Here is a 13,683-nt window from a genome sequence, read left to right as displayed (position 1 = left end):
GATTTGTGTATTAGAATCTGGGCAAATGGCCAAATTTCGCCTGGACCTGCTCCATATCACTACTGGATATTTCCATAAACCAAACAAGTTCATATCTTAAAGCCAACCTTAAATCATTTCCTGTGGTCATTAAAAATCCCAGGACACTTATCGTAAAAGAGTAGGGGTATAACCCTGGTGTCCTGGCGAAATTCTCCCTTTGGCCCTTCTCTATCATGGCCACCTAATAATCCCCATCTCTGAATTGGCTACATCACTCTCTCCTCTCCAATGATATCTGGTGTGTGGTGGGCGTTCTGGCGCACTATGGCTGCAGTCGCATGATCTAGGAGGACGCTACACACTGGTGGTGGTTGAGGAGATCCCCCCCCATACTATATAAAGCACTTTGAGTGTCTACAAAAGCACTATACTATACTACAACTAACTAACTAAAAAAAAAAAAAATCTTTTTCTCAAAGCTGCTCTCAAAAGACCTGCGGTGCCCCCCTCGGGGAGGTTACAGGCCAACATGACTCATCTGAGCAAGTCACCATAGGGGATAAGAACAGGTTTTGCCTAGTGGTGATTCTCAATTTTCAGTTTTCTTTTCTATTTCCCTCACACACACACACACACGCTTGCTGTAGCTACCACTGAGAATGCCTCTGATGCTGATTTCAGATTTGCCAAAACGCCCTCCAGGATATAATTAATCATTAGGAGATGAATCATGAAAACTGGGGAAGAAGAACAGGTGTGAGTGAACATGAAGGATATTGCTCTATCGGGCTGAACTTCAACAAACACTAATTAACTGCGAGGGAAACAATTATTGTTCATCATTTGTATTTTATGGCAATATAACGCTCATGGGCGATATTACGCATGTCTTCTGCTGCAATACTTCAAAATAATTCTCTCTCTCAACTAGAGGTGCATCAATACCAATATCCAAAACCAGGTGATACTATGTGACATGAGCCTAGTGACAGCGATCTGGACGCATTTCACGATCATCATATGATCAAAGCAAAGGAGGCCGCTTTGTTAAAATATAAAGCGTCTTCCTAACTTAAAAATAAAACCTCAGCACGAGGAGTTAACTGCTAGCTAGACACGTGATATAACGTCACGGTATCCGGTGACGTTTCCACCTATTATATTATATTACCAGACACATTTTGCACAGGCGCTCCAAAAGTAGACATTAAATACATGCCAATCACGCTATGAACTCTCAGAATATTAACTGACACGACCTGAAAGCCCCGCCTCCTTCCTCCATTGTACATCCTCTCCACGTTTTTAACGTGATAAATAAAATCTGTCAATGTACATTTGACTCAGCTAACATAGGACAAGTACAGTATGTACTTAACATTAGTTAGCTATATTATAATAATATACAAAAATTTCAGCCAAAAAAAAAAAAAACGGTCAAAAAGGGCGTTTTCGGTTGAAAGAGAACAAAGGTGATACAGGCTAACAACGAAATCTAACACTTTATAAATAATCTTAATGTTAAACCTGAAATGGTGTAAACGATCTTTTCTGGACGACTGAAACGTTAATTGTGATTTTTTTAAAAAATAAATAATAATAAAAAAATGTAAGATCATAGTCAGTGTGAAAAAACTGTACTGATGCATCCCTAATCTCAACACAACAAATTTCACCAAAACAACCAAAATGTGTAATGATGTGTGTTGTCTCTAAACAACAGAACCAGCATAACAGTCATGAGAGAATCAAAAGGTACACATTCAAGTCAGCATAAATACATATGAATAAAATACAGTTGATGCATGACTGTGACAATACCGAAGCTCAACAGTGCATTAGGCAGGCGGTCTGCTCTTTCTCAGCGGGTCACCGGTGAGTGTAAATGGATCTGAGCTCCCCGGGCCGAGCAGATTAATTCTGCTGCTTTGTGTCATAATGTCACGCTCATGAGAGGAGGCAGGTAACATGCTGAGCCTGTAGCAAAACCTCCATTATGAGTCGCCAAGCAACCAGAGCCCCCCTTCCTTAAAAGAGCGACTGTATCAAACACGGATCAGATACCCGATCAGAGAAGCTCTGACAAAATACACGCGCACACAGCAGGCAGGCCGGGGTGATGTTATCGCTGTCAAAAAACTAATGACACCAGTGTTGCGGGTTGACAGCGACTGCTAAAAGAAGCAAGGACTGAACAGGCTGCGGAGGAAATCAGAAAGCTGAATCTGCTAGCTCGGGGTGAAATGAGGATGAGCTTTGGCCTCGTCCCGATTTGATGTTCTTAGTCAAGAAGAAAACAAGTGAAGCCACTGAAATTGTGGATTGACTGCAAGAGAAAGGATTCCTAATAAACTCCTAATAAACACATTTACTCATCAGTTTGACTAGAAACGCGAGTGCGTTAGAACGGGAACTAAACTGCAACACTTATTATTATTATCGATAAATCGATGTATGCAGCTCATACTGAAGGAGAGGAAGCTGAGTGCGGCTCCTCGTTAAGCATTGCGAGGCTGTAAAGTGTGAGGCGGCTGAACGTGCTTTCAACCTGTCACGCCACACATCACTGGCAACCAGACGCAGGTATCGATTTGAACTGTGTTTATCTGCTGACTGCATCCTGCCATGTGAAAGCGCAGGTGGGACTTTATTAAAGCGGGTTATTCAGACCGGGCTAATGGGGAGCAGGATGTGTTCTAATGCATTCATTAAATGCACTTCAAGGGATTCTTTTGGAATTAGGGCTTTTAGGAACTCGGTTCCCACAGAGGGATAACCAAAGAACAACACAAACCTTGACAGAGGCTTAGTGAGCTAGCTAAATGTGGGGAATAGCTAAAGATTGACTAGAGCCTTTTAATGACTCTTATTTATGGAGAAGCCCCAAAGATACCCTGGCGTTCTTGCTCATTCTGGCAAAGTGACCTAATGCAGCAGTGAAGAGCCTGAGTTGCTAAAGAATTCCTCCAAAAAACTCATACAAGTTCATATAGAAGCTGCTTTTATCCAAAGCGATTTACAAATAAAAAATTAATTTTGACCTCAGTCACCATCAGACGGAGGCAAAATCATCACGTGACTGATGAAGAACGTGTGTAACCTCCAAGTCCTCTAAGGCAGGGGGACATTTTAAACACCGCGGAAATCAAACTGATGCACGAGGACAGACTTACGTTTATATCCAAAATGCTCCACTGTGTGTAAGGGGCAGGGGAAACTGGTGCAAGCTGCTTAAAAGGTTTCAGTTTAATTGAAGTTTATTGTGATTATATGCTGTATTTGCGTGCTAGCAGTGCAAATTCTGTCGTTTATTATAACGGAAGTGATCTATTAGTAACGAGGCCGCGTTGCCGATCACGCGCTGTGCAGACGCGCTGATGCACAGTGGGAGCGCGAGTAAGAAGTGTGATGTCTAATTAAAACACTATGATCAAAAGTAAACACGAGTAAAACAATATTCCTAAAGACAGTGAGTAACAGAAACCACGAGGTGCAGTGAAAGTTTTTATTATTACTTTAGGACTGTAGTTTAATTGGGTGCTTTTTGTGCATCCATAAAAATAATGCATAAATACATAAATTATATATATATTCCATTATTTTTATGGATGCACAAAACGCACCCAATTAAACTACAGTTCTATATTAATAATATATATTCTGGTGTGTGTGTGTTTGTGTGTATTGGGTTCTTTTCTGTTTTGGACAAACAGTTTATATTTGTAACACTCAGTTTGTGGATTTTATTTTAAATAAACAAAAAAAAAGGGTACTGAAAGCTTGCCCCGCCCCCATCCAATTAATCGATTAATCGATAAAATAACTGGCCAATCTAATCGATTATGAAAATAATCGTTAGTTGCAGCCCTAACTGATAATTCAATTATCAATTCAAGTGATAATTAATGTGTTTTCTGTTGATGAGACCAGTTACTGTGAAACAACTTGTTCAAATGGAGAGAATAAAGTTTTAATTTGCATTTCTTTCAGAATTGTGGAATTCATTATTATTCATTTAAAAGAAGGTATAAAAGGCAGAACTATCGGTATCGGCCCATGTCACTCTGAATAATCGGTTATCGGTATCGACTGAGAAATTTAGTATCGGTGCGTCTCTACTCTGAAACACCAATTTTCACTCCCGATCATCATCTTGTCAATCCATTGCTGGTATATGGGTCTCTCACCACTCAAACAGATAGGAGCCGTGTTAATGGCCTGCCCAAGATGGCCGCCAAGTGGACAGACTTTACTAGAAGGACTTTTGTAAAAAGCTCTATCTAGCAACTAAACTCGTTGATGTACCTGGGAGCCACCCAAGTATAACCTATGTGTAGGAAACAGTGTACTGGTATCACATACAATACAACCTTAAAAAAAAAAAAAAGTCCAATATCTCTGGACTGTCAAAAAGCTTCAGGCTGCACTGCAAATAATGACTACATCCATCATTCAGACTCCAGTCAAGCGTTAGGACCAAACACACAGCTCAGTCATCAGAGTAGAACACAAACAGCACTTTCTGTTAGAGAGAGTCTGCATACACATGGAACTGACCAGTCGTGGACCAGCAGTGATGGACAGAATGATGGATAGATGGATATGAACATCCCACGAGGCTCTTCACTGATTTCACATCCATTTATTTTATGAATATTAGAAACGTGTCTTGCTTGTGGAATTATTCTGCTGTTTGGGAAAGAAAGAAATCTAGCTGTAAGATTCATAGGCAAATCAACAAGCCGATCGTCTAAATACGCGGCAACTGAAAGATTTATAGGGATGGCTGCAGGACATGAGAAATGAATCCTCAGCCAGGGTGATTTTAGCCGCTAGTCCAAGCTAATTCCATTCTGCCTCATCAAAAATGAACAGGTTTTCCTCGGAGTAAACTCGATCAACCTGTGGCTTGAAAGCACAACCACCTAGTCTTTTATTTTCGGGTTTCAAGCTACAGCGAGTGTGTAGGTTTCTCGTGAAGGTACGTGGTGGCACGCTCGGGTGAAGCTCGAACTACTCAACCGTGAAGCTGTGCCGTGGGTTATACTTTTAGTCTCAGCGACACGGTGAAAATGATAGTCTTTAAACTCTACCTTCAAGGATTTTAGGTCATGTAGTATTGTTATTTGGCAGCAAAAAATCAATCAATCAATCAATCAATCCACCAGGTATCTATTGCTATCTATTGGTTTAAAGGGAAAATTATTGGCTGGGTTGAAACAACATACAGTGTTTAACTGCATTTAATGCAATTTGCCACCACGGCAAATTCAGTACAGAGAATAACTCTAAGCCCACGATCAATGAGAGTGTTCGAGAAAACACCCACCCCATTCATTAAGAATCACTCCGGTCCACTAACACTTTTACGACCCTCCTTCGCATTATATTACATGTGGTGAGATGAAGGTGTGGGCTGATTTTAATGAGGTATTATGCAAAAGATTTACGATTTATTTGCATGGGACAAGAGACAGAAAATCACACTTGCAAATACAGTATCCAATGATGATTACATCTTTGTTAAGTAAGGTCTTTACAACACCATTACTTTATCCACCTTGAAGTGGGTTTACACCAAATATACCCAGCACCTGAGTACCTCTATATTACAAGTGTACCACAGTGTCAACATCAGCTCCAAATACCTCTCTGCGCCACTATGTTCCTGGGAAAGACTGAAAAACACTGGGGGACGACGACAATAGATGTAGAAATGCTAGATCTGAATTCTGGCTCTGACAGTTTCTCATCCTCAGCTACAGCACTCCAGTTCATAACAGAGTTTTTAATACTACATCGAAAAGACATCACGTCCTCATCCATGAAATGTAACGTGAAGGTACAACCCCAAATTCCAAATAAGCTGGGACGCTGTGTAAAATGTAAATAAAAACAGAATGAAATGATTTGCAAATCTCACAAACCCCTATGTTATTTACAATAGAACATAGAAAACATATCAAATGTTTGCGGCAGAGTCTCTCAGACGTAAAGATGGGATGGATTCTGGATGGAAGCAGATGTTGCTCTAAAAACCTGTATATACCTTTCAGCATTGATGGTGCCTTTCCAGATGTGCGAGTTGCCCATTCCATAGGCATTAATGCACCCCCATACCATCAGAGATGCAGGCTTTTCAAACTGAGCGCTGATAAAAAGCCGACTGGTCCCTCTCCTCTTTAGTCCTCTTTAGTTTAGAGGATGCGGCGTCCATCGTTTCCAAAAATAATTTCAAATTTCGATTCATCTGACCACAGAACAGTTTTCCACTTTGCCTCAGTCCATTTTAAATGAGCTTTGGCCTAGAGAAGACGGCTGCGTTTCTGGATCATGTTCACATATGGCTTCTTCTTTGCATGATAGAGCTTTAACCAGCATTTGTGGATGGCACGGTGAACTGTGTTCACAGACAATGAGTTCTGGAGGTGTTTCTGAGCCCATGCAGTGATTTCCATTACAGAATCATGCCTGTTTTTAATACATTGCCGCCTGAGGGCCCGAAGATCACGGGCATGCAGTATTGATTTCTCCAGATTCTCTGAAACTTTTGATGATATCATGTACTGTAGATGATGAGATATTCATAGTTTTTGTAATTTTACATCGGGGAACATTATTCTGAAACTGTTCCACAAATTGTAGGCGCAGTTTTTCGCAGATTGGTGAACCTCTGCCCATCTTTACTTCTGAAAGACTCCGCCTCTCTAAGACACTCTTTTTATACCCAATCATCTTACTGACCTGTTGCCAATTAACCTCCAGCTGTTTCTTTTTAGTAACACTTACTTTTCCAGCTTTTTGTTGCCCCGTCCCAACTTTTGACGTGTTGCCATCAAATTCAAAATTACCTCATATTTTTTCTCAAAATGGTACATTTCCTCAGTTTAAACATTTGATATGTTTTCTATGTTCTATCGTCAATAATATAGGGGTTTATGAGATTTGCACATCATTGCATTCTGTTTATATTTACATGTATTTACGCAGCGTCCCAACTATTTTTGGAATTGGGGTTGTATATAGATATAAACTGATTTTTCTGTACAGCCGACTTTGACAAGTGCTGTTGTTTAAATTCGAAAAAATTCCTTTTTCCGAACTTCACTTTATCTGAAGGTGAACCGAGGTTCTCGGAGTCTTGCCATCGCTCATCTGCTCGATCCTAATGAGGGTACGCATTTAGCGACTCATCATGGCTGCCATGTTTACACGCTGTTAGAGCTCCACTTCCTCTCACTCCCGGAGACGAGGAAAAGCAGACTCCGGATCTTCGGCAGCCATCTCCCCTCGCTGCACCGGTGTCGCCTCTGTGTGCAGCTAATCAGAGGAGACTGGAGCGGTATTAATTACGACAGTTAAGAGACACCCATCCGATCCCCCACCACGCTACAGCTCCTTTTAGAAAATGCCAACTGGTTAGCTGCGTGTCAAACGTTCGCAGCTGTACTCCAGTTCAAATGGCAAACTGTAGACTTAATAAGTGCTGAGAAACTGTCATAAGTGTCAAAATCTTACTCAATTAAATCTCGAAGCACGGACCCAAAATATCTACAAAGTCAAAAGGTATCTACATTTAAACATACTCGGAGATTCAAGAGTAAAAGTAAATCTTTTTAAGTTCAGACATGAATTTTTATTCATATTATCAAATACTTATTAAAAATTTCTGCTAATTCAGAGAATTTGGCTTGCTGGTTAATGTTTAATTAGTAACATTTAGCAACAAAAACAAAACTAGCTAGCAGATTTACCAAACCTAAAGCTGACTTACCTCAGCATCTCAGCATGCTTCTTTAGATTTGGTGGCAATTTTGCTTGGTTTTTGTTTTTTTGTTTGTTCGTTTTTATGTGGAACGCAGGAGACCATGCATGTCTGTATGAAACGTCGGCAAATCCATCATTTAGCTCAAAGACCAAGTAGCACAGTCGCCTGCGGTTTCATTTGACATTGATGTGAATTGGACTGGAGGCGAGAAAGCAACCGGGGAACAATATCATCTCACGGCACTGGAGATTTGACAACTTTGACGATTAAAACATAAGAAGTAAAAAAAAAAGGCATTGTTTCTCGGGCGTAAAATTTACTTGAGAAAGATTTGTAAGATGAAGAACAATTATTCAGGTATTTTCTAACACTGATTAATAGAAACCCGTAAGTCGGCACGACTGTCAGAGCTGCTGTTATAGAACATTAAATCAACTCAACGGCGCTGTAGTATGAAAGCACGAACAAGTTGTGCATGAGAAAGCACGACTTAACGACGATCATAAGCATAAACATAAACATGTTCTGCACTAATGGCATTTCCACATCCAGGCCCTTTAACTCTATTGCGCTGATATCAGGGGGTTCCTGAATGGCTGCTGGCTTGGTAAAATAAGAGTGATTAATGGCAGGGCAGCAGAATCAAATTGACTCTGGTTCAGAAAGCTCTGGCTTGGTCCACTTGGGACTGATAGTGGCAGAGACACATAAAACTCAAGAGCAGCTCCCAGACAAGCATTGGATTATCTGGGTTTTAAATGGAAGCGCTGCAGACTGGCCATGTCTGGAGCGTGACTATATTGGCTTTGAGGGATTGGGGAATCGGAACGTTCCGATTTCAATTCCCGGAGCGCATCAAAGGTGGATGGGACTAGGACGGATTTGCGGGACTGACGCGCCACTCGATTTCTGCAACGCCCACTTGAAAAAGTAATGCATAAAAAACATGCCATCTTGGACGTTATTCGTGTATTTGCTAGTTGGCTTATGTAAGGACCCTTTTTACCCCTGATCTCACTTCATATTTTGATGTAGTTGCCTGCTACAAATGTGGTGCAAGTTTAAATTTTCAGGCAAGGTTCTTAACCACTTAATGATAATGAGTCTTTATTGATCACATATACATATGTACAATGAAATTCTTTTCTTCGCATACCACAGCATGTCAGGAAGTTGAGGTCAGAGCACAGGGTCAGCCATGACACAGCGCCCCTGGAGCAGAGAGGGTCAAGGGCCCAACAGTGGCAGCGTGGCAGCGCCGGGGCTTGAACCCCCGACCTTCCGATCAGTAACCCAGAGCCTTAACCGAAAACCAGCGTGCCTCGTATTCAACCAGCCCAAGAGAACCCATGTCACACCCCTCTTCATCTCCCTGCACTGGCTTCCTGTAGCCACCCGTATCAAATTCAAGGCCTTGATGCTCATGTACAAGACCTTGTCTGGAACAGCACCCTCCTACCTCAACACTCTCCTGAAGGCTTACGTTCCCTCACGCAATCCGTGATCGATTAATGACCGACGCTTAGTAGTGCCTACTCAGCGTGGCTCAAGATCCTGTTCCAGAACCTTCACAGTATCTGTCCCTCACTATCTTCAAAAAACAGCTAAAGACCCACCTCTTCCGTGAACACGTAACCAACCCATAAAAAACAAACAAAAAAAACCCCTACCCTGGCACTTACGCCTCTACTCTGTGCATTTTGCTTTTTCTAGAATGCAATTAATAGATCTTGTATGGTAGCACTACTTGTATTGTTCTCTGCGTGATATGTTTTCTCATTTGGAAGTCGCTTTGGATAAAAGCGTCTGATAAATGAATAAATGTAAATATCCATGTAAACTCGTCCTGCGAAAACGTAACCCTACAGGCCTCTTCCTGAAAACTTTTCGGAAAGGCAAAATGGACATGTGACGTCTGCATCAAGACTCTCCTTGTCAAGTTCAGTACAGGAACAAGCGACGGAAAACCTCAGCGGCGCGCTCATTTCAATAAATAGCTGTCCGATTTGGACAAAAGCTCTGCGCCGTTTGACCATGAAGTGCAGAATGCTGCTCATTCAACTCGAATTCCGCAAATCATTCATCACGCCGTGTGGCTGCTGCCAACGCGCGAGGCAGCATAGAAATGGCAGAGAATGATGAACCGCCGTTATGTAAGCTGGAGAAATGAAAAGACGCAAACTCTGAAAATGTCAAGGTAGATTAAATAAATGAAGGACGAGGGAGGGAGGGAGGGAGGGAGGGGTATGTGTAGGTGTGCGTGTGTGTGAGAGAGAGAGAGAGAGTGTGAGAAGAATGGCCTCCAGCTTTTGAGAACAAGGAGAAGGCGGAGGAGTGCAGGAGTCAGACGGACCCACGCTGGTGATTTCGCTTCTTCCCATCAGCCAAGTTGAAGGAGAACTCTTCATCACTTGTGCGAATGCTTTTATGTTTCGGCCCTTTCTTTTTTTTTCCCTCTCCCCTTCCTGTTTGCGTCATTGCCAATTTAAATGAAAGGCAACACTAAAGCTGAGCTGGGAAAATGAGAAGATATTTAAAGCACACAAAAATCGAATGGCTTGCTTGGCAGAGCCGTAAACCAAGCAAATATAAACGAACGTGGGGGGAAAAAAAGTGAAAAGTTCTTAATTGCTTAACTTGCGATAAAACTGCACCACCTTTAAAATATACGCAGGTGTAAAAGCTGGGACGAGCGCAAGATCTGCTCCACTAGCTGTTTACATGTATCTTGTGATAGGTGAAGCACAAGGAAACAGTTTACATCCACATCAGGTCCTATACACGTCTTCTAGAGCTAACCAGACTGCTGAAATTAGGCAACTTTCAAACTTGACTCTTTTAGTCTACACAGTGCTGCTGGATTATCATTCTGATTGGTCCGATTCATTTTCTAGAACAGCAGCTCAGGCAATAGTTTAGCTGCAAAGCAAATCAGAGGATTATTATAGAGATAAATCTGCATCATTTAGGGTTTCCACCAGAGGAAAGTCTTAAGAAACGGAGAGCATGTTGTTTTTGCGCATTTTATTTTTTGGCATTAATTAACTTAAGCGATAACTGAAACGGCGTTGTTTTGCAGATGCTTCACAACATGCAACATACTATATGCAAGTAACTATAAACATAAAAATTGCTTTCCGAAAATGTTTCATAGATTTTCAAAGCACCGCTGTGACCAAAAAAAATATGCAGACGGCAGCCGGACGCATCTTTTCAAACTGCATCGTAACAATTCGAGGAAAGCGCTATCTGCCCTGTTCCGCACACATGACCTCACGGATGCACAAGATTGACTAGCATCGCTGTGATTGACAGGAAAGAGTGAGTCACCACCTCGTCACACACACACACACACACACACACACACACCCCCCTTCCTCCTCCATCACAGAGAGCACTGCCAACCCAATTATCTATCTTGGACTCCTGGATGGAGATGGCTGTGGCATCATTGGGATTCGACTCTCTTTGACAACCTCTGTTCTTATGCTTTTTGGTGGCAGGCCGTTTTTTTTTTGTTTGTTTGTTTTTTTTTTTTAAAGTGGCCGCCACTTCCCATAGGACTACAAGTAGTGCGTGAAGTGTGAAATCGCATTCAGGCAACAAACTAAAGCCCTGCCTGTTTAAGATGGAGAACGCGTGCATGCCTGTATACGATATACCTCATGATGAGCTGATTAATGATCAGCCAATGCTTTATGGTCCTGGAGAGAATTCACCTGGAACCAAAAGAGTAGTATCCTTGAAGCACACTCTAAATAATTAAGCACTGGAGAGAATTGATCAATGGATCCAATCCCACCTTCGGCTTGAAATGTAATAAATAAAATGCTAAACGGTCTACAATCGGACATTTCCTTTGGTGCCGCGAAGAAATCTACTGACATGGCGTTAAACAACGCACTTTAGATCGTTACGAGTAAAAGGAGTCTGCTTTGTGGAAAGCACCTGAAGAGAGTGCACGGGGAGCTGTAGAAGTAAGCAGTACAAATTGGACAGAGAAGCAGGCCAACGCTGCTGCTTCACTCTGCAAATGAAAGCTAATTGGGCATGTGCGAGCGAGTGGTTTGGCAATGTATGTTCAATAGCAACGGGAGAGAGAGAGAGTGCTTATTAGAGAAGCACAATAAAGGTAAAACGTGCTTCATTTAGATGCAGCTGACACGAGGAATCGCGTGCATGTTACGCACTGTCATGCAAGCACACACATGGGAATAGCTGGATGATCCTCGAGAATGGCAAAACCAATTCAAATTCCAATTCAAGGCTGGAGTGTTTGGTTCAATTCTGCTCGATGAAACTTTTGAGGTACAACGGAAAAGAAAAAAGAGCGCTTCTCTCACTAAGGGTGACAAAATGATACACACCATTAACTTTATCTTACACGGAAGGCACTTCCGCGGTGAGGCTCCCTGCAGATGGAAGACATTTACATCAAAAAACATTTTTAAAAAAGATCAGTTGCTCTGTTTTGAAGCACATTTTAAGTCTTACTGGATTTATTTTTTTTTAATTCCATGTGAGGAAACATTTTCAACAGTGATCAAATGTTTCTTTAAAAAAAAAATAATAATGATAACGTATGGTAGCCCTGAAAGTTAAGAAAAAAATAATAAAGTGCGTTTGTGAGTCAGATTTTCACTGTATTTATTTTTACTGCTTTGTATTACATGAAAAAATGTTGGAACATTTCCAAAAAAAAAAAAAAAAAAAAAAAAAAAAAAGGGCGGACGAACTCTCAGCCAACGTCATCTACAAATGTAAGTAGCTTGTTATCGTTGTGGCTCTCGAATGATTACTTACGTCAGAGACGTTTAACTTTACTTCATGTTTGTTTGAGTCTAGCGGCTTTTAAACGTTAAAAAAAAAAATCCACTAGCTAGACTGCGATCCTGCTTAAAGTACCATTACAGAAACACGTGTGATTAAGCTAACACATTTACGTGACGTACGCAGTCATGTCGCCGGAATTTGATTCATCAGTGTCCCAATGTGTAGAGACCCTGGGTCCTTAAACGTGCCAGAACTCGTCTACACCGGAGCTGATTGAGACGCCCTATGAGTTCAGAAAGCAACGTCAAATCGTTAGACATTTACTGTGAGGCTAAAGCATAATGCCGCTCCTTGCTAGCAATCGTTTTCATTTGGTTTTAGCTGAACAGCTATTAAAGTTTTCTACCTTTAGCTGGATGAAGATACTAAGAAAGTTCCTGGAGCTGAGCTCAGGCAGTTACACAGTATAAAGAAGGAAGGATACATGCCCTGTCCACCACAGCACTAATTTACAGTGAAAGATCCACAGGCTATGTGGAAGAGAGATAAGCTGGGTTAAGTGTTTGTGTGTGTGATGATGATTACTCACACAATGACGTGCGTCCCAGGTCCGTGTTTTCATCCTCCGGGGCGGGGGCCAGGCTGCTGCGCTCGCTGCCCAGGCTGGAGTGGCTCTCTGACAGGAAGCTGGCTCGGGCCGGGCTGCTCAGGATGGACTGCAGGGGCGTGAGAGCCACGCTACCGCTCGACTCGGACACAGCTGATCAGCATAAAGGAGGAAATGTGGTTTGTGAAACGGATCGATTTTCCAATTAGTTAGACAGGACTGCCACAGATCTAGGCACGAGCTGTTTGGAGTAAGCTTATAGAGTTACCCGAGTGTCGTCTTTTGATGCTCTCAGGGATGAAGGTCTTTCTGTCACTACTGGCATCACTGAGCTCGGAGTCACTGCCATCACTCTCACTCGAGTCGACTGTAGAGACAGAAAGGGACAAACAGAGTGGTGGGTGACGGAGGGGGGAAAAATATTTGCAGTGTTTCTCAATTTCATCAACTCTTCGCAGGAAAGCAGAGCACAGAGTATGAGCCTAGCTCTACGGGGTTTAATATCCTGTCATGAATACATGTCATTTATTCAAATTGTTAAAATTATGTATCG

General features: G+C 41.9%; 1 protein-coding gene across 2 annotated transcripts in view; it reads right to left on the bottom strand.

Annotated features, from left to right (window-relative positions):
* The window catches only part of doc2b (double C2-like domains, beta), a 163,886-nt gene that overhangs the window by 114,341 nt on the left and 35,862 nt on the right, over positions 1-13,683 (bottom strand). For both annotated transcript variants that reach the window (XR_008385026.1, XM_053617972.1), the window contains exons 7-8: positions 13,399-13,497; positions 13,113-13,283 (exon numbers count right to left, since the gene is read on the bottom strand). Coding sequence is in view for 1 of the 2 variants with exons in the window: in XM_053617972.1 (XP_053473947.1) it covers positions 13,113-13,283; positions 13,399-13,497 (270 nt within the window). In the remaining variant the exon portion in view is untranslated. The remainder of the gene's footprint in view (positions 1-13,112; positions 13,284-13,398; positions 13,498-13,683) is intronic.

This window comes from Ictalurus furcatus, chromosome 28 (genome assembly GCF_023375685.1).
Source record: "Ictalurus furcatus strain D&B chromosome 28, Billie_1.0, whole genome shotgun sequence".
NCBI lineage: Eukaryota > Metazoa > Chordata > Actinopteri > Siluriformes > Ictaluridae > Ictalurus > Ictalurus furcatus.
The sequence above is the reverse complement of the archived record's forward strand: the minus strand, read 5'-3'. Positions and strand labels throughout refer to the sequence as shown.